General features: G+C 38.6%; 1 protein-coding gene and 1 long non-coding RNA gene across 5 annotated transcripts in view; one reads left to right on the top strand and one right to left on the bottom strand.

The window, feature by feature from the left end:
• LOC122994872 (protein turtle homolog B-like) overlaps positions 1-24,121 on the top strand; it is a 162,578-nt gene that overhangs the window by 63,505 nt on the left and 74,952 nt on the right. For all 4 annotated transcript variants that reach the window (XM_044369636.1, XM_044369635.1, XM_044369633.1 and 1 more), the window contains exons 4-5: positions 15,145-15,296; positions 19,962-20,079. In XM_044369636.1, coding sequence (XP_044225571.1) covers positions 15,145-15,296; positions 19,962-20,079 — 270 coding nt within the window. The remainder of the gene's footprint in view (positions 1-15,144; positions 15,297-19,961; positions 20,080-24,121) is intronic.
• Positions 1,483-23,029, bottom strand: LOC122994873. The gene is made up of 3 exons (XR_006406683.1): positions 23,019-23,029; positions 18,513-18,518; positions 1,483-1,617 (listed from the first exon to the last, which is right to left on the bottom strand). It is a non-coding gene; the product is annotated as an uncharacterized LOC122994873 (long non-coding RNA).

The following is a 24,121-nucleotide window of genomic DNA, read 5'->3' as shown; positions in this document are numbered from 1 at the left end:
ATCAAAGCTGTATTAAGTTACTGCTGATGCAAACCCAACATTTCCTGCTGCTGCCATTTGATGTTTTCCCTCAGTTAGCTGAACTTTGTTATTGGTGATATTCTTAAGTAAAAATTTGTCCACACAACAAGATATGGTCATACTAAGCATCATGAGTTTTAATAGCAGGGAGGAATAGTACAAGCAGAAACAGCAACAGTGAGCTGTTGGAGATGAAGAGCAGCAGACAACAGGCTCATACTGGGATTTGTTGCGAACCAACACACCTCCGACACATCATCAACATGCTGTGCTGTGGAAAAACACTCACACCATGCCAGCAAGGCCTCAATGGCCGCGCTTACTCACAGCTCAGGTTGGTGTGAGCATCCCAACCCTATCAAAACATAGCAGAAGGGAATACCAACATCTTTACCATATGCTGATAGTACATTTTGCATCAACAGACACAAATCAGATAAATGGTTTACTGAACAGTAAGAGCAGATAAAATAGAGTATAAAAAGCTCCCAGCATCAAGGTTATTACTTTCTCAGGAGATAAGTATTTATTCATGTGACCTCCACAGTGACACAGATAGCTGCCTGTCGCTGTTACAGCAACAGAAACAGTTTTGATGGACATGTGGGTCTGTAAACACCCAACTAAAACACCTGTTCCCAGGCTATTAGAAATACCATATCTATTCCAACTCTATCACTAAAAGCTCACAATCATTTTCTTGTAATATATGGCTGCTGCCTTTCAATGAATGAATATATTACCACACTTTACAGTATGTACCAATGTAACAGTTAGTTCTGTGCCAAAGCCTCCTGCGGAACACAGTTAGTACTAACATTTTATTGCTGTCACATATGCCACTGCTTAGAATAGGTCAATGATATTCTGACCTCATCATGGTAATCACTGCCATGCTAGATTTATGAACCACATCTCATCACCCGCAGATTTTGCGTGACAGGATGCAGTTAAGAGTGACTTAAAATCAGTGTGGACATGTAGTACAGTATATTGGGAAGCACGGCCAACACCACATTAGTTTCCTTGCATTTTTTCCAACGTGCAAATTCAGATTTGATCTTTTACAAAAATGCAGTGTGAATGGCATAAAAATCTACATAAGAAACATTTGATGTTAGCAGTAAATTTAGCAAATTACTTCAATCAGAAAACTGAAGAATTTTCTCACAGAGCACCGCTTTCAATATGAATTCTCTATGTATCTTTATATATACAGTAATACTATATGTCAAAGACTTGATTATTAGTGAAATATTGTGAATGAATGATGCTGAAAAATTGCTCAGCTACATTGGAAACCGCTTAAAGTGATCACATCTGTCCGTATCAAATTGATCACTATAAGCGGATGATTATTATAACCAAATTTTTTCTTTATTTCTGATGCAGATTACCATCTAATTGACATCTGTATATTTATTACATGAATATAAAGGAGTGAAATGGGCAGCTTAGCTATTTACTGAATTTTATCGACTGTTTCAAAATACAGAACAGCTGGGCCAAACACTTGTTTGAAACAGCTGCATCTTGTTGGCTCGTTTCAGGCAGTTTGTCATAAGCTTCGAGGACACTACGTTTTTCATTGAGAGACTTTCTTTTTCCCGTCATGATGTCAATGTGCAGGCAGCAGCAGCCTCAAATAAACCAGCAGGAAGCTGACAGTTTGTGCATTTAGGCTGCGTGGGTGGGGGCCGCAGTGGCCCGCAGTGAGAAAGTTGAACCAGAATCAAGTTTTGGAAAAACGCAACCCATAACGCTGCGGTGGCCAATCAGGGCTGGTGATCAGACTGATTAGAGCTGTAACCCTCCCATGAAGGAGGACAAAAACATTATTAGGAAGAGGGGAGGACATTTCTCTTCGTTTGATAAAATTATAAGTAAAGTTAGGCTTTGATGTTGTCTTTTAAAAAAGACGAGAGAGAGAGAGAGAGGGGTTTGTGTGCACCTCTGCACAAACCCACAGATGTGCACTGCAGCTGCTAATGGCATATCATACCTGTATCATGGGAGGAAAATAGAATAACCGTAGTTTAAATTTTTTTTCCCGTATGTTTTCATGTATGAAAAAAACCAACATGAACACTGTAAGCAGACTACTTGATTACTATAAGCAAATTATTTAAATTTCTGGCCCAAGCTTTTTGATCCGTATAAGCGGTTGATCACTGTAACCATGATCACTATAAGTGGTTTCCACTGCATATTGATTCCATTACAAAGTCAAAGCTGTAACGTAAGTAGTAAAAAATGCATGCAAACATGTTCATGTATAATGTACTATATTTGTAGTTTCAGTAGATTTACTTAATGTTGTGTAATTTGGGTACAGTCAAACAAAATTGACAATGACAGATGACAGATTCCTTTACAGATGTGAATTGTGAGTCTTATGGAGGGTTTTGTTGTCACCAATATCAGTTTCTATGTGCTGCAGTAGTACCATTTAAACAAGCCATTCTATAGGTGGAAGCTTTAGTGTTAATTTAAATCAAAAAGAACTGTCACATTACATATAACACTGAAGTGTGGAAAATTGTGTTACTGCAACTGTAACATGGCTTTTTGTTTGACCATTTCACCATAAATGGCTGTTTTCTGAAACTGCATTAATTTATTAAAAAAAAAGGGACCTGGTTTGAAAGAGGCCATAGAACAGTCGGACTATTTTTCAAATAAACCTGAGGATTATTTGACAATGTAGATGACTCGTATAGACCCAAATAACAACACAAGTGCCGGCAGCAGCTTGATGCTCATCAATTAACAATAAGCTGCTTTGTAAAAAAAAAACAGCAATATAATAATAATTTCCGAAAAGCAAATGTAAGTCATAGAAACTAATCCCAAAAATAAATGGTTTGTATAATTGAAAGACCCGTTTATTAAGATAATTGAAAGTCATATTTCCACCTCCTGCAGTTTTCTAACCAATTTTATTTGATTAACTAACAATGTGACTTGTGAATACAGTGCCTTGTGAAAGCTGGCTATCTATTATTGGGAATCAAAGTGTCCTTGAATGCACCGCTGAGGAGGTTTCTAAAAATAATACCTGCTCACAACAGCAGTTTGTTCACATGACAATAATGCAACTTTTTCAAAAAGTAAAGGTGAGCAAGTTTCAAGGCTCTGCAAACTGATTTTCACAGCGTGCTGAAATATCAATATAAAAACTTCATATAAAAACTTCAGAAATAAAGTTGCGTTCAGGCAGTTTCTAGTTAATCGACGAAAATGTAACAAAAACCCCTCCATGATGCTTGAAAACCAGGTAAAGACACCATAAATACCATATCATCATATTATGATTAATGTGTGGTAGTGTGGTTATATAGATGTGACTATATCTCTATATATGTCTACTCTACTGTCCAATATAGACATGTAACATTCTTCTGTTAAAGATTTTGCTATTTTCATATGAAAGTCATGCAAAATGTGCCTTTGATGAAAGTCATTATACCATTCATCCTTCAGCAGCAGCAGATAATCTAAAAAGCAGCTGCACATACGGTACTGTAGAATGCCCAGAATGAAAGGTAATCATTAAGAAAATAGCTCAATATTGTTGCTCATGCTCATTTTCCTCCTGATCTACTGTCATGTCTTATAATGATCGCTATCATTGCTTCTGGCCATTGAACCAGCAAATCCTAATGAGAATAGCTAAATAAACAAGCCAGTTTTAAACAGCAGGAGATTTTTAGGGAAGCAGGAGATTCCAGCACATTTGCCGATTTTCTTACTTTCCACTAACACAAAATATGAAGTGCATTAGTTGAAATAAATGTTTTTGAAAAAATTGCATGGTTGACTGGAGTGCTTTTGTTACCATCTCAGTGTTATGGCAAAGCACATGGCGTGGAATTAGCACTATGGCCTGGCTTATGATTGCAGATGGAATGACATGTTAGCAATTGAGAGGCTACAGGATTACACATGTAAGCAGATCAGCTTCAGTCCTAAGGTGATTAGATTGAGAATATCAAAACAGGAATTATGAATAAAATCTCTATAGAATCACTGACGGTGATATTGGCGTGTGTGTGTGTAGATAGAATGGAGTTTTGCTCAGGTTAAATGGGGGTGGGGCAGTTAGAAAATGCAGCTTAAGTATGTTTGGTAGGAAGACGTGCCAAATGTCATGTATGATCATCCTGCCTCGTAATCTAGAAGGCCTTGAAGCAAAAGAGGATTTAGAAAATGGTTTTACAAAATGCAGCATGCCTGCCACATCAGTGCTTGTGTATGAATTAAAAAAAAAAAACACACACACACACACTCGATGGAAGTGTAAAAGCCCTGAAAGGCGAGGTGAAAAGCTGTTTTTGCAATGTATGTTGTTCAGATTGGTTAGTCATTAGATATTAAGACACATTCATCTTTACCATACATATTTAATATATGAAAACTTTAATTATAAATAGAGGCACTATATAGAATCACACAAAACAACTTTGCAACTCCAACTTCAGGGAACTTGTGTCCTTGAAAAAGGACAAGAACAAGTTATCTTGTTTGTTCTTTTAAAATTGCTGTTGCAGCTGCAGAAAATGTCAAACCTATTGCTCCCTTTGTGACAGAAGATTTTTCCCAGGGACAGATGTGTCTGTGCAGAAGTGTTTATGACAGCTAACATGAAGGCTTTCATGACCTGCTTGTGCGTGTTCTGTTGGTTTATGTGTACTCCCACCATCAGCAGTCAAAGCCATTCATGTTTATGTATATGACACTCCATGCTATCTGGCTTCCATTGTTTAATTTTCTGCACCGGTACAAATCTAAAATAGCCGACTCTGAGACATTTGCAACCAGCCAGATAGCAAAAGCAAAGCTAGGTAAATGTTTATACACATGCATTATTAAGTGGTCTCTTGGTAACTTGATTGAATGGCCGCTCTCCTGCTATTATGTACACGGCTGGTCCCTTAAAGGAGAAATGAGAAGCTGCTGTCTAACAAGGTACCTTTTTAAGACAATCTGTCCCAGGCTCTGCAAGATAACAGCACATTTACACAACATAACATTATTCTATAATGACAGTTAGGCCTTTTGTTGTTGTTGTTAAATTTAAAGTTAAAACCCAATGACCTTTACAACTCCTCTCTGCAAAGATGTGTCACCACTTGCTTCACTACTTTTTGAGAAAAGATAAATACTGTATGTATTCAGAAGAGAAGACATAAAAATAATAAAAACCTATTATAGAACTGTGATAAACTTCGAGGAGGCATTTTTCCCCCCACATTGCCATGCATGTTCATCAAGAGCCGAACAGATGATCCGTCTGCTCAGTGACTGTGTTCTTCACAGGCTCAGTACAGCTAGATTGAACTACCAGTGTAGTTTTGTATTCCTATTGTGGAATTCTGCTTAGGAAGCAGTGAGCGATGCTCACTCACTGTGCAGAGGCAGTGGCTAATCAATGCTTGACAATAAACAAGAGAATGCAAGGAAGTACTGTATCAGGGAATATTGTAGCTACAGCTACACTGAGCCAAAGCAGGTGTATTATTTGTAAGATTTCCCCTGTGCTAACCAAAGAATTCTGACCTGTCAGAACGCAGCAGTGTTTTCCTTAATAAAAATCTTTACTTTTTAGTTGCTGCAGCAGTCATGTATATGTCAAAGACCTGTGCAGCTTCTAGACTGATCTGTACTTGTTTGCCACAAATTGTAATGAGGCAATCTTCTTCCTGTTTTGGTTGAAGCTCTTCCTTTTTTCTGCAAGTCAAACATCATCATGCACTCCTTTTCTACAGAGTAGCTATTTTTATAGTTTTTATAGCCAATATGCTATTTACCTGATGAGTTTCAGCAACAAGTGCTCCAACTCCACAATTTTGTCTTAACTTCCTGTCTATGCCGGAAGTAGGAATATGTCATGTTGGGTACATTGACACCTGCTGCTTGTGATCACCTCGTGCCTACATTTGAGCAAATATCTGAATAGTTTTACAATATAATGCACAGCATGGAGGACTGATAGAGCTGAAAGAACACAACAGACTTTCCACAGCAGTCTGACAAACATCAAATGCTATTTACACAGCAGCGTTAATTAGATCATTTCTCCCACTGGGATCAGCTGCTCATGTTACTGATATAATAGTCATGGTATTTGTGTATCATTGTGTGTTTGTGTGTTGATATCATAACAGGCACAAGTTGTGTGAGTGTGGCTGTTCAAAATGATTCTCTAAACCATTTATATGCAAGTTATTTTTATCCCACTATTAGCAAACCTACCAGGGTAACAAACAAATCTGCTACACTAATTGATAACATATGATTTAATAATACTAGATGGACATAAGTTAAAAAACAATGACTCAGTAGTGTTGAAGAAATTTCACTCAAGTCCTTATTCAAAGTTTGCTGTGGTGGAAGTGGTTTAATAGCATTCCGGAAATGCGGTGAGCATACTGACACAGAGCTGGTCTGATACAGTAGACTGACCCAGAGCAGAAGAAGTGGAGAGACTTTATACAGTAAAGATCAAAGCACCAAATGGTGAACAAAAGCTACAGTATGGATCAAGGTTGTGAGGGCATTTACATACAAGATCATGGTTTGCCAGGGGCACGTCGGGAGGGGTCAGATCAGTAGAGGTCAGGAGGGTGACTAACACATGATAAACAAAAGGGTAGAAAGGGAGGGCATTTACATACAAGATCAAGGCAAATCCAGGGGCAATACAGGAGAGGTCACATCAGCAGGGGTCAGGAGGTGGAAAGGACACCAACTTGGCATATGTTTGATCAAAAGAGTTGTCTCAGACGTTATTTGATTATCAGGTCTCCAAACTAAATGTGTTCTCCTTTGATGATTGAGTCTGCTTCCAAAGGGTATTCTTCTTCAATCCACACTTTTTTTTTTTTTTTTTTTTTTTTTTTTTTTTAATGTGGCTACAGTCTATTTAGTCTAAATCTACTCCAATTTTAAACAAAAAGTCTGAATTTTCCAACTCTATTGGTAGGATAGGTGGAGTTGCAGTGGTGTACATGATCTTAGTGGTTGTCTGAGTGATACATGAGTTACAAATGGATTTAAGACAGGTGATCAAACGGCTTACAACAGTCAAGACTCCAAATCCAAGCAAGACAATTTCAAAGATTACATAACCTAATGCTCCTAATTTCTGTTTAAACCAATCAAACAGACCAGTGGTGACAGGGTTATGTAATGTTTTGGCAATATTATTCAAATGGTTAGTTATTTCTTGTATGGTGGCATTGTGATCAGGTATGAAAATACAACATTCAGCTCCAATTACTGCACAGGTTCCTCCTTGAGATGTCAGTAAATAATCCAGAGCAGCATGATTTTGTAAAGTCATTCTTCTCACAGCAGTCATTTCTTGTGAGAACATGGACATGCCTTTTGCGGTAGTGTTTGCAAGATCTTCAACCGCATGAGAAGGGTCTCTTATTTGATCCAAAGCTGCCATGGCTCCGTAACTTGGAATGGGAGCACTGTTATGGGTGTGTTCCCCTCTTGTTGTCTCGAAAGGTCTCGTTTGTGATGTTTGTAGGATCGTCTGATCTGTTCCTTTGATGGCTGTGAGTGTGTTGGGGTTTGTCGTGTATCTTTTCCTGGGTCTCTGGTGTCTGTTATGACTGTCGGTGGGTGTTGTACATGTTGTTCTGGGGCTCTAGGTTCTGCGGTGTTTCTCTTGTTCTCCGGTGGTTGCGGGCGCTGTACCTCCTCTTCTGGGGCTCTGGGCCCTGCGGTGCTCCTCTTGTCGTCCGGCGGCTGCGGGCGGTGTGCCTCTTCTTCTGGGGCTCTGGGCCCTGCGGTGCTCCTCTTCTCCTCCGGCGGCTGCGGGTGCTGTACCTCTTCTTCTGGGGCTGTCAGCCCTGCGTTGTCCTTCGGGGGAGGAGTTTCTTCCCAGAGCTGCAGCCACCCCTCTACGGGCCCACAGGTGAAGAAGAAAGCCCACAGGATGAAGATGGATCCTGCCGTTTTCAGGTGCATGGTGGGGGAGGCGTCTTCTTACAGTGGGATGCGTGGATTCACGTGGGGCGACCTTCACACTTGATTGCTGTGTTGGTGGTAAGTAGGACGTGTTGTGGTTTGGACCAGCGGGGTTTCAGGGCGTTCTTGCGTCGGAACTCTCTGATGCAGACCCAGTCCCCTGGTTGGATGTTATGGCACGGCTGGTCACTAGGAGGAGACTGGACAGCTTTTACTTGTCTGTGGATTGACTGAACAGCAGAGGTTAGGGCAGAGCAGAATGATATCATTGATTCATCCATAGCATGAAGATCCATCTTCTTCATGCATAGTATTGAATTACTTGATACAGTCATTGGTCTACCCGTAATAATCTCATGAGGTGTAAGTTTGTGTTTCCTGATGGGTGTGGACCTCATTGACATGAGGGCCAATGGCAATAGTGATGTCCATTTTAGACCTGTTTCAGCACACAGTTTGGCTAGTTTGTTCTTCAGAACACCATTTTGTCGTTCAACTAGCCCTGCAGACTGAGGATGGTATGGACAATGTAGTCTATGTTTAATTCCCAGTGAGTTACAGAGTTCAGTCATTATTTGTCCAGTGAAATGAGTTCCTCTGTCTGAGTTGATGCTTTGTGGGATGCCGAATCTTGGAACAATGTCTTTCAGCAAGCATTTCACTACAGAAGCAGAGTCAGCCTTTTTGCAAGGCCAGGCTTCAGGCCAGTTTGAAAACATATCTATACACAGAAGAACATTATCATATCCATCACATTTCGATATATGAATAAAATCTAGCTGTAGAGTTTCAAAAGGTCCCTGAGGGGGAGGATGTGTCGACATTGTTGTCTGTACTGTTTTCCCAGGGTTGTGCTGTTGACAAATCAAACATTTCTCACAGTACTTTTGGGCATACGATGTAAATCCTGGAGCATACCAGTCTTTCAACACTGTCAGACACATTCCTCCTTTACTTACATGCGCTAAGCCATGTGACATGCGTGCAAGCCATGGGTACAGGGACGTAGGTGCCACAATGCGGCCGTCATTGTGGACCCACAAGTTATTTACACATTTACATCCATGGGAAAGCCACAACCTATGCTCCTCCACATCAACAGTCTCCTGTAAGAGGGCTACATCATTAAGAGAAGCAAGGTCGTTAGCAGGTATGGAAGGACAGAGCTTAACATGGACAGGGTTACCAATTTTGGCAGCTGTTTTGGCCGCATGGTCAGCCAAAGCATTGCCGTTTGAAACAGGATCGTTGGATTTGGTGTGGGCTTCACACTTAACAACTGCAATAGATGAAGGTAGTTGACATGCATCTAACAGTTCATCAATGAATTTGTCATGTTTAACGGGTGTCCCCGAGGATGTAATGAATCCTCGGTTCGCCCATAACATGCCAAAGTCATATAAACATCCAAAAGCATACCTGGAGTCGGTGTAAATGGTAACAGTTTTACCTTTGGCCAGGTAGCAGGCTCCGTCATTGCATGCAACTCAGCTACTTGGGCGGAGCTTGAGGGTGGCAGGGCGACGTTTTCAATAATTGAAAAATTATTAATTATTATTAATATTAATTGACAAATTGCATACCCTGCGTATGGCACTCCATTTTCTCTATAAGCAGAGCCATCAGTATAGAAAACAAGATTAGAGTTAGGGATAGGAGTTTCTGAAAGGTCAGGACGAGGTTTAGATGAACAAGAGATGACATCCATGCAGTTATGAGTTATCACCATCCTCTTCTGTAGGTAGAAGTGTAGCAGGATTAAGGATGGTACGTCTTTTGAGTGTAATGTGTGGAGCAGTGAGTGTTAGTACATATTTTGCCTCTCTGGTCCCTGTCACATGTCTGTGTGCCTCTCTGGTGATTAGGGTGAGTGCATCATGCGGGACCATGACTGTGAGTGGCGAACCTAGAACAATATCAGCAGATTTGTTGATTGCAAGTGCAGCTGCAGCTACAGCTTTTAGACAAGGTGGAAGTCCTCTCTCATAGGTGAATGCAAACAAATACTGGCTGTCTGTATGTAAGGGGACAGAAAAGAAGGCACTGCAGAGATCAAGTACCGTATAGTGAGTTGAGTTAGCAGGTAATGAAGACAATACAGTAGTTGGATTTGGAACTAAAGGGAAACGGGGAAGTACTACTGTATTGATAGCTCGTAAATCCTGTACGAATCTATATTCTGGTTACCTGGTTTCTTCACGGGAAGTATAGGTGTATTACATGAACTGTTGCATGGCACTATTATTCCTTGGTTAAGTAAAGACTGGATGACAGGACGAATGTCTTCTCTCTTTTCTTGTGAAAGAGGATACTGTGGAATCCTTGGCAGAGAGACATTTTGTTTCAGTAATATTTGTACTGGCTCTGTAGTCTTAATCAAACCAACATCATTAGAAGAAGAAGCCCATACTGACGGGGCACACTGGACACTATTCTATCATAGATTTTTCTTTTCTCTTCACAAATGGGTTGATTTTGATCTATTAGGGCTGCAAGCACAGCTGTTGTGTTATGTTGATTAGTCTCTAAAAAGATGCCATCTGGGGAACAATAGATGGTACAGTTTAGTTTGCATAACAAATCTCTCCCTAGTAGATTTATGGGTGTGGTGTCAGACAGAAGAAAGGAGTGTGAAGTTGTGAAACTTCACATGCTTTCAGTGAAAGGACCTTCAGATACAGGTCTTCTGCTGGAGGTGCCATAGACAGGGTTTGATGTGGATTGGGTTGCTGCAAATGAGCAATTTCTCACCCCAAATGAAGGAATTCTTAATGCCTCTTCCAGGAGGTCAACTTTGTCCAATTGTGAAGTCCTACAGGGATTCTCTGCCATTTTCTCTGCTCCGCCTGTGTAGTGAGATACTTAGAAAAACTGTTATAATTTGATCTACAAACAATTTTGTTTAGTCTCAGATCACCATATCATTCTTACAACAGTCATTTCTAAGATTTGGAAAAGGAAAAAACATAAAACGCGTTCTTCAACAGTTACAGACAAAGACACATGTGAAGTGACAAACATCAACAAAACTTTGCAATATGAGATTTGGAAAAGGAAAAGAAAACATAAAACGCGTTCCTCAACCGTTACAGACAAAGACATACGTGAAGTGACAAACATCAACAAAAACTTTGCAATATGAGATTAAATCTTTTGATTTAATCATTCATATTTGTTTTGGTGCTTCCGGAAGACTTATCCAATTTTTTAAAGTGTTATTTTGTTTTAGATTTTGTGTTGGTCATTTGGTTCTAGTTTTTTTTAGTTATACTGCATTGTTTTATGCTTTGAGTTGTATTATTTCTTTCTAGCTGTGGCACTAGTTTCATTAGTTTTAACTCTGCGTTGTGTTATTTCTTTCTAGCCGTTACACTAGTTGCACTAGTTTAGTTTCTGCGTTGTGTTATTTTTTTTTCTAGACTCTTAATTGCGTAGGATTTTACATTTGTGGCTAATTTCTTTCTTTACCACATTTTTCTCTTATTTGTTGTAAATGTTGTTCCTTCAACATTTATTCTCTCTTATTTGTTGTAAATGTTGTTCCTTCAACATTTATTCTCTCTTATTTGTTGTAAATGTTGTTCCTTCAACATTTATTTCCCGTACTTCAATTTTTATTTTCTTTATATCACGTTTTCTTATTTTTTTTTTTATTTTTATGTTGCAACAAATTTTAAGCTTTTGGTACCATTTACCATACATGTATTTAACAGGACCAGTCAACACTTTCCCAAACCTTCCGCTAAAATAACTTACATTTTCCTTCTGTAAAATCCCTTCAAAAAAACAACTTTCATATACACCTACTTTTGCCCACAATTCACTTACCAAATCTTTCAAATCAACATTCTACTCAGAAGATACAAATCATTTTTTTGTGTAAGGAGAGCGAGTCAGATTCTTACAAATGAAATATACCTGTTTCTGAGTATTGGGAGAACTAGTCAATCCCTGGGAGAACAAATCACCCTACTTCTTCACTGGAACCTGCGTAGGCCTACTCCCTAGTCCCCTTCTGGACTATTTTCTATCCTCGTCAGGATCTAGTACTGTCACTGGATGTTACTGGAGATATAAAACCTTAAGAAGAGCGAGTCAGATTCTAAGGCAAGGAAGAAGCAAGTAACCTCACAACAAAGTCAAGATTCCTAGGTTATGAAACTACAAGCGTTTCCTAAACATCTACAGAAACATCTCCACAGACTATCTCTCAGTGTTACCCAAACACTGGGGACCAACCCTTGGTCCAATCCTCGTCAGGATCTAGTTCATAATGGCCATTTTATCTGTAACAGGATATTACTGGAGATATAAAACCTTAAGAAGAGCGAGTCAGATTCTAAGGCAAGGAAGAAGCAAGTAACCTCAGTTATGAAACTACAAGCGTTCCTAAACATCTACAGAAACATCTTACAGAGAACACATCTTATTAACCCCCATACACAACCACACAGCAAACTTACTTAAAATCAGGATGGCGTCACCCTTCTCCGGGACTCCAATTCCACAGACCTCCAACAATACACAGCGACAGTAATTAGGTTTTCAAAAGGACCTTACCTCTGAAATTTGGATTTGGTCACTGGTGTGTTTTTGGTCTGGGAAAGGAGTCTCCGTTGAAGGTCTCTTGCCATCCGGGTCACGGCACCATTTGTTGAAGAAATTTCACTCAAGTCCTTATTCAAAGTTTGCTGTGGTGGAAGTGGTTTAATAGCATTCCGGAAATGCGGTGAGCATACTGACACAGAGCTGGTCTGATACAGTAGACTGACCCAGAGCAGAAGAAGTGGAGAGACTTTATACAGTAAAGATCAAAGCACCAAATGGTGAACAAAAGCTACAGTATGGATCAAGGTTGTGAGGGCATTTACATACAAGATCATGGTTTGCCAGGGGCACGTCGGGAGGGGTCAGATCAGTAGAGGTCAGGAGGGTGACTAACACATGATAAACAAAAGGGTAGAAAGGGAGGGCATTTACATACAAGATCAAGGCAAATCCAGGGGCAATACAGGAGAGGTCACATCAGCAGGGGTCAGGAGGTGGAAAGGACACCAACTTGGCATATGTTTGATCAAAAGAGTTGTCTCAGACGTTATTTGATTATCAGGTCTCCAAACTAAATGTGTTCTCCTTTGATGATTGAGTCTGCTTCCAAAGGGTATTCTTCTTCAATAGTCACTTATAGAAATTTCAATCCAAGCAATAAATCAAAATTTAAAGAAATGTTGGAGAAAGTTTTCTTTGAAAATGTATACGGGGAGAGCAATGCAAACTCAGCTTATCAAGCATTTATGAAACTATTTAATTCAACTTTCACAAAATGTTTTCTGCTGGTTACTCGTTCTGTTGATACTGGGAGAAATTATAACAATCCTTGGTTTTCTGCTGGATTGAAAAAGTCTTCCATAATCAAAAACAAACTAAACAACAAACAAAAATATATTCCATCGCCAACTCCCTTCAATTTAGCTACTTATTAATCGTACAGAAACAAATACATTCATCTCCTTAGAGCAGCCAAGAAAAGGTTCTTCAGTCACCAGTTTATAAAATCTGAAAGCAGTATCAAGGCTGCATGGAAAATTATTAATCAGCTACTTTCAAAGAAAAAACTTCTCCTTACAATTTCCTTCAATCTTTACAGATGGAAGTTCTACTTTCCGAGATTCTTTTGATATACACTAGCTTGTAGGTTCAATGATTTCTTTTCAAGTGATGTATCTCTTGCTAAAAAGATACTTGACACAAAAGTTAATCTATTAGATTGTATAAATGGTTCTTTTCCACCTTTTAGTCATTTTGATCTGCCTGACTTTAAGGAGGTGAATGATATTGTATTAGACTTTAAAAAATCAGCTCCGGGTCATGATGGAATTTGCACCTCCCTAATCAAAGAAGTCATGACTCCTATCAGTGAATCTTTAACACTCATTTTTGCATTATCCATGGAAACTGGCATTATGCCTTCTGACCTAAAAGTGGCTAAAGTTATTCCACTATTTAAAATAGGTGATCCAGGATCCTTTACAAACTATTGTCCAATTTCAGTGTTGCCATGGTGTTGTAAGATTTTGGAAAAAACTAGTGTATAAAAGAATCCAGGAACACTTGAACTCATACAGTATTCTGTACAATCATCAATATGGATTCTGTAAAAATCATTCAACTTATATGGCGCCTTTACAATTTACTGAGAGAATTTATACAGCTTTAGATAATAATGAGTATGCATTTGACACTGTTAACCATGCTATTTTGCTTTCAAAAATGTATAGATATGACTTTCATGGTAATGTTTATAAGTAGCCCAGTAACTATGTTCTAAATGTGTTTTTATTAATGGCCATGAGTCAAAAAGAAATATAATGCAGTATGTTATACCGCAAGGATTCATATTAGGACCTTTATTATTTCTTATATATATTAATGATCTTGCTGCAATATCTAACATCACATTCCTTTTGCTCTTTGCAGATGACACCAACCTTTTTATCTCAAATAGAGATTTAACAACTCTCATTAGAAAACTAAATCATGATCTTCTCAATTACTTACAATAGTTTCTAACAAAGAAATTGTCATTAAATGTCAGAAAGTCTAATGTCATGTTATTTGCAGGAAATAAGAACTATGACCGTGAGCAAATTAAACTTCATATTCATAATGAAGAAATAATCAAAGTTTCATCAGCATGTTTATTAGGTATTCTGATTGATGATAGACTGTCTTGGAGAGAGCAGGTTGGTTTTATCTGCAATGTATATACACAATACATATTTCTTAACATCATATTATAGTTTAATTTAATCATATTTAACATACTATAATATTGTACGGGAAAGCACTTTTCCAACTTATCTGTACAAAATATTGCTGCTGCAGAACTGAAGAACTGTCCTGACTGTTGGAATCTTATGAGCAAAAATGTATATTTCAAAGGAATCTATACTAAGAAATGCACTGGTTTAATATGGGTTGTCACTGTCAGATGAATATGATTAGTTGCTGCTTATACAACAGATGATTGATTGATTGATAGAGATCCAAAACAAGAAAATAAAAAAAATGATAAAAATGACATATTATTAACATGCCCTTGTTTCTTCTTTTCCTCCAAACTATCCTTTGACTCCTCAGCTCCCCCCACATTCTCGGATACGCCACCTCAGTACGTAGAGGCCAAGGAAGGGGGTAGCATCACTTTGACCTGCACGGCCTTCGGCAACCCCAAACCCTCTGTCAGCTGGCTGCGGGAAGGCATCCTCATGGTCAGCAGTGCCAAGTATAAGGTATATACTTTCTGTCTCTATGTCTCATCTGTTTATTGATTAGGGCAGGGTCATCCAGCAAGCAAGCAAGGCACTGCGTCGTCAGTCAAATATGTTCACATTCCTGTTAGATTAAGATGAATGTCTCTATTTTACTTTTTACTTCTTGATCTCTTGAATAGATAGAATTTGAATGGAATATAATTACTGCTGTAATAACTCTCCATTCCATAACTTTAAATTAAAATTTGCATGAAGAGATTTTTTGGCCACTTGGGGGCAGCAGAAACAAGCTGTAAACAACTATACTGATATAACATCACCTTTTTAATTAATATGGCAAACTTGTAAACAAACAGTTGCTTATTTACACATCCAGTAAATGTAGAAAAATCTTATCATTCATTTAGAGTCATGTTTTTTTTGACTTGACGAATTTAAGTCCAATATTCACTCTGGTTTCTACAAACTCTTGAAGGGAAATGTCTCTTTAGCTGCTAAATGTTCCACTATGTTCACCAGCTAGCCACTAACTGTGTCTGTCTGCTGAAAACTAAACCAACCAAACAAAGTTACAGGCCGTAAAACCGATACAATGAGCTTAAAGACACTAAAACGTTTCATTGAGGTGAGGGGAACTGCAGAGTCAGGTGACGATTATCTGTGGGTTCATCATTTATTCATCATTCATTTATTGTTAAAGCTGGAGTGCGGGACTTTTGTCTCCCCCTTCTGGGAGTGAGAGTAATTACAAAAACACTGTCGACACATGCTTACGTCACAGTCTAAATAAATTCATAAATGATCATAATTTTTTTTATCCCCATTCAAGTCAGCAGAAAGCTAACCAGAAGTTAGCCACTTGGCTGCTAGAAGTCTCTAGCCAGTGTGGGAATGTTAAACCCAACATAAGATTAAAAACTCTGTATACTGTGAAATACAGAGAGATTTATCTGGTCGTGATAGGATTAATCAGCATTGTGTGAACTCGTTTGGCAAGGGCTTGAATGTAACATATGTTCATTTACAGTGGTGTGAAAAAGTGTTTGCCCCCTTCCTGTTTTCTTATTTTTTTGCATGTTTGTCACACTTAAATGTTTCAGATCATTAAACAAATTTAAGTGTTAGTCAAAGATAACACAAGTAAACACAAAATGCAGTTTTTAAATGAAGGTTTTTATTATTAAGGGAGAAAAAAAATCCAAACCTACATGGCCCTGTGTGAAAAAGTGTTTGCCTGACCTGCCTGACCAAGTGAAGTAGACCAAAAGATCCTCAAAAGCTAGACATCATGCCGAGAGCCAAAGAAATTCAAGAACAAATGAGAAAGACAGTAATTGAGATCTGTCAGTCTGGAAAAGGTTATGAAGCCATTTCTAAAGCTTTGGGACTCCAGCGAAACACAGTGAGAGCCATTATCCACAAATGGCGAAATCATGGAACAGTGGTGAACCTTCCCAGGAGTGGCCGGCTGACCGAAATTACCCCAAGAGCGCAGTGACGACTCACCCAAGAGGTCACAAAAGACCCCACATCAACATCCAAAGAACTGCAGGCCTCACTTGCCTCAGTTAAGGTCAGTGTTCATGACTCCACCATAAGAAAGAGATGGTGGTGTGTGTCCCATTACATCTGGCGTAAAAGTAACGCCGCATTTCAGAAAAAGATCATACCAACAGTAAAATATGGTGGTGGTAGTGTGATGGTCTGGGGCTGATTTGCTGCTTCAGAGCCTGGAAGACTTGCTGTGATAAATGGAACCATGAATTCTGCTGTCTACCAAAAAATCCTGAAGGAGAATGTCCGTCCATCTATTCGTGACCTCAAGTTGAAGTGAACTTGGGTTCTGCAGCAGGACAATGATCCAAAACACACTAGCAAGTCCACCTCTGAAAGGCTGAAGAAAAACAAAATGAAGACTTTGGAGTGGCCTAGTCAAAGTCCTGACCTGAATCCTATTGAGATGCTGTGGCATGACCTTAAAAAGGCGGTTCATGCTCGAAAACCCTTCAATGTGGCTGAAATTACAACAATTCTGCAAAGATGAGTGGGCCAAAAGCACTGTAAAAGACTCATTGCAAGTTATCGCAAACGCTTGATTGCAGTTGTTGCTGCTAAGGGAGGCCCAACCAGTTGTTAACTTTAGGGGGCAATCACTTTTTCACACAGGGCCATCATTTAAAAACTGCATTTTGTGTTTACTTGTGTTGTCTTTGTCTTATATTTAAATTTGTTTAATGATCTGAAACATTTAGGTGTGACAAACATGCAAAAAAATAAGAAATCAGGAAGGGGGCAAACACTTTTTCACACCACTGGTAATGAACATATGTTACATTCAAGCCCTTGCCAAACGAGTTCACACAATGCTGATTAATCCTATCACCACCAGATAAATCTCTCTGTATTTCACAGTATAAACACTTTTTCACACCACTGTATATGTAAAAGTTCCGCACTGCAGGTTTAATATAAGAATATTGATTACAGGCACTGTAAGGTTTGAGTCTTTGGCTGATTTGCACTATATCTTGTGGAAACTAAACATGCCTAGATCAGTTACAGTGGTCACTTGTATTAGGCTATGTGTTGAATGGTAACAGCTTTATCTCCCAGGCACTCTCCATGACTTTATCTCCCGGCTAAATTAAAGACCTTTCTGCCATACCATCAGTAAGAGCATAAAAATGGCAAAATTCACTGAACTCCTCATATATTCAGGTTGACTTTTCACTCTCTTTACCCCTTTTATTGTTATCTTTCATTTTTTAATCACTTCTGTATCATCTCTTTTGTATACTGATCTGCTAGTGAGTGTGGTCCCTGTAGGATTTACTGTAAGCGTAACAGCTCAGTGAATAAATCGTAATTGCAGTCGGGATCTTTAAACCTTAGTCATCTTTACTCCCTTTTACACGCACTATGACAGAGTTTAGCTTTACTTAGAATTTGCCTCTAATGAGAAAAGAAGCATTTGTGTTGGTAGTGTATGGTCTCCAGTATCTAACATAGAGTTCTGCATATAGGAATGACTCCCCCACATTAGATCAATTATTTAAATGACTGAGCTTTGTTCACAGAAGAGAATATACAGTATCTAAATGTGTCTCTGTCTCAAGCAGCACCTTCCCCCAAGTCAATACACTCTACTGTATTCTTCTATAGACTGATGAGCAACTGTACAACCTGTAGCTCTAACATGATGATGTGCTCTATACTGAATAAATGTGATTCAACAAATGACTGAAGTCTTTAAACTGCAAGTTGTTGCATCAGGCTGTATTTTCTGCTGCCAGATGTGTCTGTTTTCTTTGAAACATGAATTTACATCTTTTGCCTGAGAGTATTCATCTCTTGTGGGATGGAAGGTCAAGGGCTGAGTGCATCCTCTGAAGAAGTTTTCACTTAAGCTGTGTTTATTTGATATGCGAACTAACCATAAAAATGTTGTTTTTTTTTTAAAGCTTCCGCAAAAGCAGTAAATACTGTTTTAAATTCAGTTAGTAACTACATCTAAAGCAGACAAGAAAACCTTTCATATTGCTGAGTTTAAAGGCTGTAAAAATATGTGCTGGAACAGCTATGGCAGGCACTGAGGGAGAGATCCAACCACTTCAGTTTCAACATTACTCCCTGTGCTTTCTCCTCGAAATCTCTTTAATGGCATCAGAAAAAAGCCCAGATCTGCAGTACGCTCATCACTACACAAACACTGGTTTACAATCTGAAACAATTTCAACTTTTCACTACCTGTAGACTTGGGGGTGACATTGTATAGTAAAAGTGTCCTCTGTCTGTGCACTTGGTGAGATTTGTGAGGTAGTTTTGGCTTTCTCAGTGCAGAACAGTACTGTCTCATTTTATTCTCAGCCAAAAAGCTGATTAAGAAAAAACATAAGTATTTCAGTATATCCGGTATTGTAATATGAGTTTGATTCCTGCTCTAATTAGCAGCAGCAGATTACCAGCAGTCTATTGTTAAAATCCAACTATTGTTCATTCCGGTTGCAGGCAATATTAGGTTTTTACCAGAGACCTGGAAATGTTGTAATTCCCTCATCACTGCAGAAGTTTGATCAAAAGCATACATTACTTCCTGCCTCTTAAATCAAAAGATGATATTTTTGGAGTCATCCTTTCAAAGCTTTGGATTATGAATTAATGAAACCATTGATTTATCCTTGTACTTCTCATATGAGGTGTAACTGAAGTGTGTTTAGGTAGTTGTACAGAATGTTAGGTCCATTTACACTGTGTGATTTTGGGCTGTCTGAGATGAAAGTTGACTATCGTGAGAGAAACGTGGTGAAATCTTGGGTCGTCAGTACAAAACATCTGTCCAGAACACACCGAGACATTTTTATTTGGTTTCCTGCATTTTCTCATGATTTGACTTCCATCTATCAGGATATTTAAATCAAAAAAAAAATTCAAAAAATTCAATTTGTGCACATATCTATGTTTAAAGTCAAATTAAAGTGAAACACAGAATTTATAAAACTTAAATTACACTCAGAACTTCACCTCTAGTGCATATGCATATGTGCATTTACTATATGTGTGAATACATGTGGTCACAGTGCAACCTTGTGGATAAAGACTTGAGTTTAAGGCCTTTCACCAAAGGTCCAGTAGACTTACTGAAAAGTAGACTTTTAAGAGTTGCGTGTGTGTGTGTGTGTTCAGGTGTCTGATGGGAGTTTGACGGTGCTATCCATCACCCGGGAGGATCGTGGGGCCTACACATGTCGAGCCTTCAGCCCCCAAGGAGAGGCCATTCACACCACACGGCTGCTAGTACAAGGTAGGCCCTGTGTGTGTGTGTGTGTGTGTTGCTGTGTCCTTTGTTTTTATAGCTATATCCTATGAAATGCACATTTTAATCAGAGCTCCAATATTACTGTATTTTTTTCTTATGGCACAAACTTTTTTTTTTTGATAAATAAATGATTTTATAAAGAGCTATGAAAAAATGATGGCATGTTGGCTCACAAGTCTGTTTTGGATAAATTTCCCATTTGTTTTCATCCTCAGACAGAATGAAATATAGCTCACATTAACTGACACTGAGCATCACACTGCCCAATACTAACTGACGCTTAATAGTCTTAATTGTTATGGTAGGTATCTTTTTCATCTCAAAACATGCACTCAGGACTCTGTCAGAAAGTGATTACATTTAAATTAAATTGAATTTAAATTGAATTTATTGCCATATTTTGCCTGATATTCACTTGACATTTTAACGGCAAACAATGTTTTACATCTGTGGTAAACAGCCACGGTTCAGTACACAGTTCTGTACATTCAGTTTGCACTAAAACACAGCAACTTTGAACTTTTTTGTAGTTTAAGAATGGTGCTTTGATAGGACATTTTTATTTGGTTATTTCTTTTATGTGATTTTAGAGAAAAGACATAGAAAACTTGTTATAATGTCATGATAGATTATATGTGGACATTTTCACTATTTAGAAACGTACCAACTTGCTGGAAACCAGTAAAACTACCTTTTTAGAACTAAAGCTGTATACAGCCTGCATTTCCCAAAACTTTTTTTAACTTCACGCCTCATGTGTACAGACATTGTTGGCTCTAGCTACTCAAGAGTGCGCATGATATTCCAATGAACAGTTACTAAACCTAAGAAAGACTATACATAGTTAACTCTACAGGTAGTGAGAAAGAACCACGAGTGGTAACAGAGCATCAACACACAGCACAGATTAAAAGCTCCCCTCATGTAATGCTAACATATACTGTATGGAATTCCTGCTGTTTACCACCCAGATATACCAGACACTAAATATATGCCAGATGTCTTATGTTAGTGCAATAATTCAGATGACTGCAATGTATACAGGCAAGACTTCACTTATAACAAACTGTATAACAAGCTGCAGGGGATCATGAAAAGATCCAGAGTGTACACCTGTTTGTGATTTTTTCCTTTAAAAAAAAAAAAAATCATAGGCCTTACAATGAGGATAATTTTCCATCCAAAGCCTTCTACAATCACCAAGTCACACACTGAACCTGAACCTCTAAACGGATGTCAAACTGACCACCAAAGCACTGATCATCTGGCCTGCTTTTGTACTAGTTTCTATGCAAAACCATCCTCCACCTTATTAAAGAGGGCATATCATGCGCTTTTCAAGGTCTATATTTATATTCTGGGACTCTACTAGAATATCTTTGCATGATTTACAATTCAGAAAACTCCTTATTTATCTTATACTGGCCCTTTATGCCGCCCCCAGTTCAGCCTCTGTCTGAAACAGGCTGTTTTAGCTCCTGTCTCTTTAAGGCCCCCACCCGAGGAGCCCACTCACTTCCAGAAGCTGCGTCATGGTTGACTCCAAGTGGTTCCTTACTCAAAATGACAACTTCTCAAACACATTCGTACATGTAGGAGCTGAAATATGTGAGAGGACAACATAAACACCAAATGGAAAAACCTTTGCAACAACCTTAGCAACCAAAGCTATGGAACAGACAGCTGCTTATGGGCGTGCACGACGAGCTGTTGTCAGCTTGTTGGCAACGTAGAAAAAACCGTTGCAAACAGGAGCAGGTTTAGAGCAGGTTGAAGCCCTGGCTTCAACCTGCAGGGAACATTTCTGTATAAGTTAACCTCACGTTTTGGAACTTTGACCAGGTTTAACATCCAACATCATAACTAGCTAAATATTAATAACAGAAAACCAGACAACGCATAATATGGCCCCCTTTAAAATCCAGATGCTCTAACCAGATGACTAGGTACTAATGGCTAATTATGCACTCAGAGGTTGACAGAGGCTCCTCATGTTGATCATCTTATAAGCACTGAGTCATTCTGGGTTGTTTTTTACCCCCCACATAGAAAATGATGATGTCACTCAAAAACCCATCTGTAGCATGTACACTATTTTTGCTAAAAATCCCAAAATGCAACACCTTTGATAGATGAAGCAGGAAGAATACATTCTTGTGGGTATGTGGGAGGAATGCAGTATCAGCAGGTGGAGTTTGGACAGGCTTCAGTAATGGCCAATCATATCAGCTCCTCTCATCCCCTTTAAAATGCAGCAGACAGTTTAATGAGCCAGTAGGAGAGTCAAGGCTGGCTTTGCTGGAGAAAGCTGTTCTTCTCTCTGAGGTGCAGAGTCGCAGAACCACAGATATTGAATACAGCAAGCTAAATGTGATTTTGGGGGGCGACGATGTCTATTTTTCAGTTGAATTTGAGCCACTAAAATACTTGTCTTTGACTAATGATGTGAAGCAAATTTAGAAGACAGTGATATCTGCATGTAGGCTACTACAGTCACATGTAGAGGAAGATGAATTTTCATTATTACGGTTTGTTGTTTTTTTTTGGAAGTTATTATAAAGGGTTGTGTATATGGGTATATTCAGGGTGCAATTTGCCAGGGGGATGGTGGGGATTTTCCCCCCACAGGTCTATATATCCTTTCCTCTGCTGAGTTATTTTTATCCCTGGTGGGAACAAAATGTATCCCCTTCATTGTGATTTGTGCTGCGTCACCCAAAGACCATATAAAACATCTAAAATAAAAATAGGCTATTTAAAAAAAAATCTAAGTAAAGCACTGCAATGTGAGAACAGTCATTAGTGCAAACAACATTAAAATCAGAGACGGACTTTCACTGTCAGCGCTCGCGCTTGTGTGACAATAGAGATAACACTGTATCTAGGCTACGTGATGACGCAGTAAATGGACCAGGGGTCGCCACCTTCCTTGCTCTGAGATTTGCAGAGATGTGGGTAAAAGAGGGGGGACACGCCGAGGATGACCCCTCCACATTAAAGCATAAAAAGAAGACAGAAGTCCATCATCAAAGCAGACTGTTTTCTTAGTCTGACAAGTAGGAATGTACTGTAGCCTGTTTATTTTTATGATGACAGCACGTTGTGTTTTGCATGTTGTGATTTTGTTTTGTTGTATGTCATGACATCTCCTATGTGTCTGCATGAGGAAAGGACAAGGTATGAACTTGACATCACATCTCTGATATAAAATATTGTTCTACTTCATGAATTAATTTTTTTTTTTAAAAACAAAAGGATTAAAATATTCCGGCAAATGCAAGTCCAAGTTTCTTAATAGTTTCATTAAAGTTCATAATTATTTTATAAATGTTACTATAACAGCTGCAAGAAATAGCCTAATATGCTTCATAATCTATATAAGCCCACTGTGGTTCTGTTATATTTTCATGAATATAAATGTTTCAAAAACATCTCCCCCTTTGATTTTTCACAAATGGCACCATGGGTATATTAACATGCAAGCACTGTAGAAAAGAACAGATAAGTAAAGAGGAAGAGGTCAGTAGCTATAAGACAGAGTGGTTTGGAAGAATAGCAGTATAGAGTGAGAAAATAGAAAGCAATCATTTATATAATCAAGAAAGATTTCAGGATGTGCTTTCCAGTAGAAACGTTGTTTCAAACAAATCAATAAGGCACACGGCAAGCTACCAGACCTCTACGCCAGCAAGGACACTGAACTTGATCTATATCGATCCACAACAGCAATGGGAACTATGTGAACCCCAAAACCAATTTCATTGTTTTTTTGTACTTTTAATCAAGTACATTGTGTGATTGGAACAAAAAATATTAAAATGTGGCTGTGAGTCTGTACGGCACAGTGATTGTTTGTTTGCTTTTTTGTCAATATATTTTTATTGATTTTCGAAGTTTTTATCCCACAAAAGTAAAAGATCCAAAACGTGCATATTTGACTTCAGTTCACCTACTCATCCCTCAAAGAAGCACTATTCATCAAATATGCTGACAAATTGAATTCCCCATTCCCATCCCTACCACCCTA

Source organism: Thunnus albacares, chromosome 13 (genome assembly GCF_914725855.1).
Source record: "Thunnus albacares chromosome 13, fThuAlb1.1, whole genome shotgun sequence".
In the NCBI taxonomy this organism is placed as follows: domain Eukaryota; kingdom Metazoa; phylum Chordata; class Actinopteri; order Scombriformes; family Scombridae; genus Thunnus; species Thunnus albacares.
The sequence above is the reverse complement of the archived record's forward strand: the minus strand, read 5'-3'. Positions and strand labels throughout refer to the sequence as shown.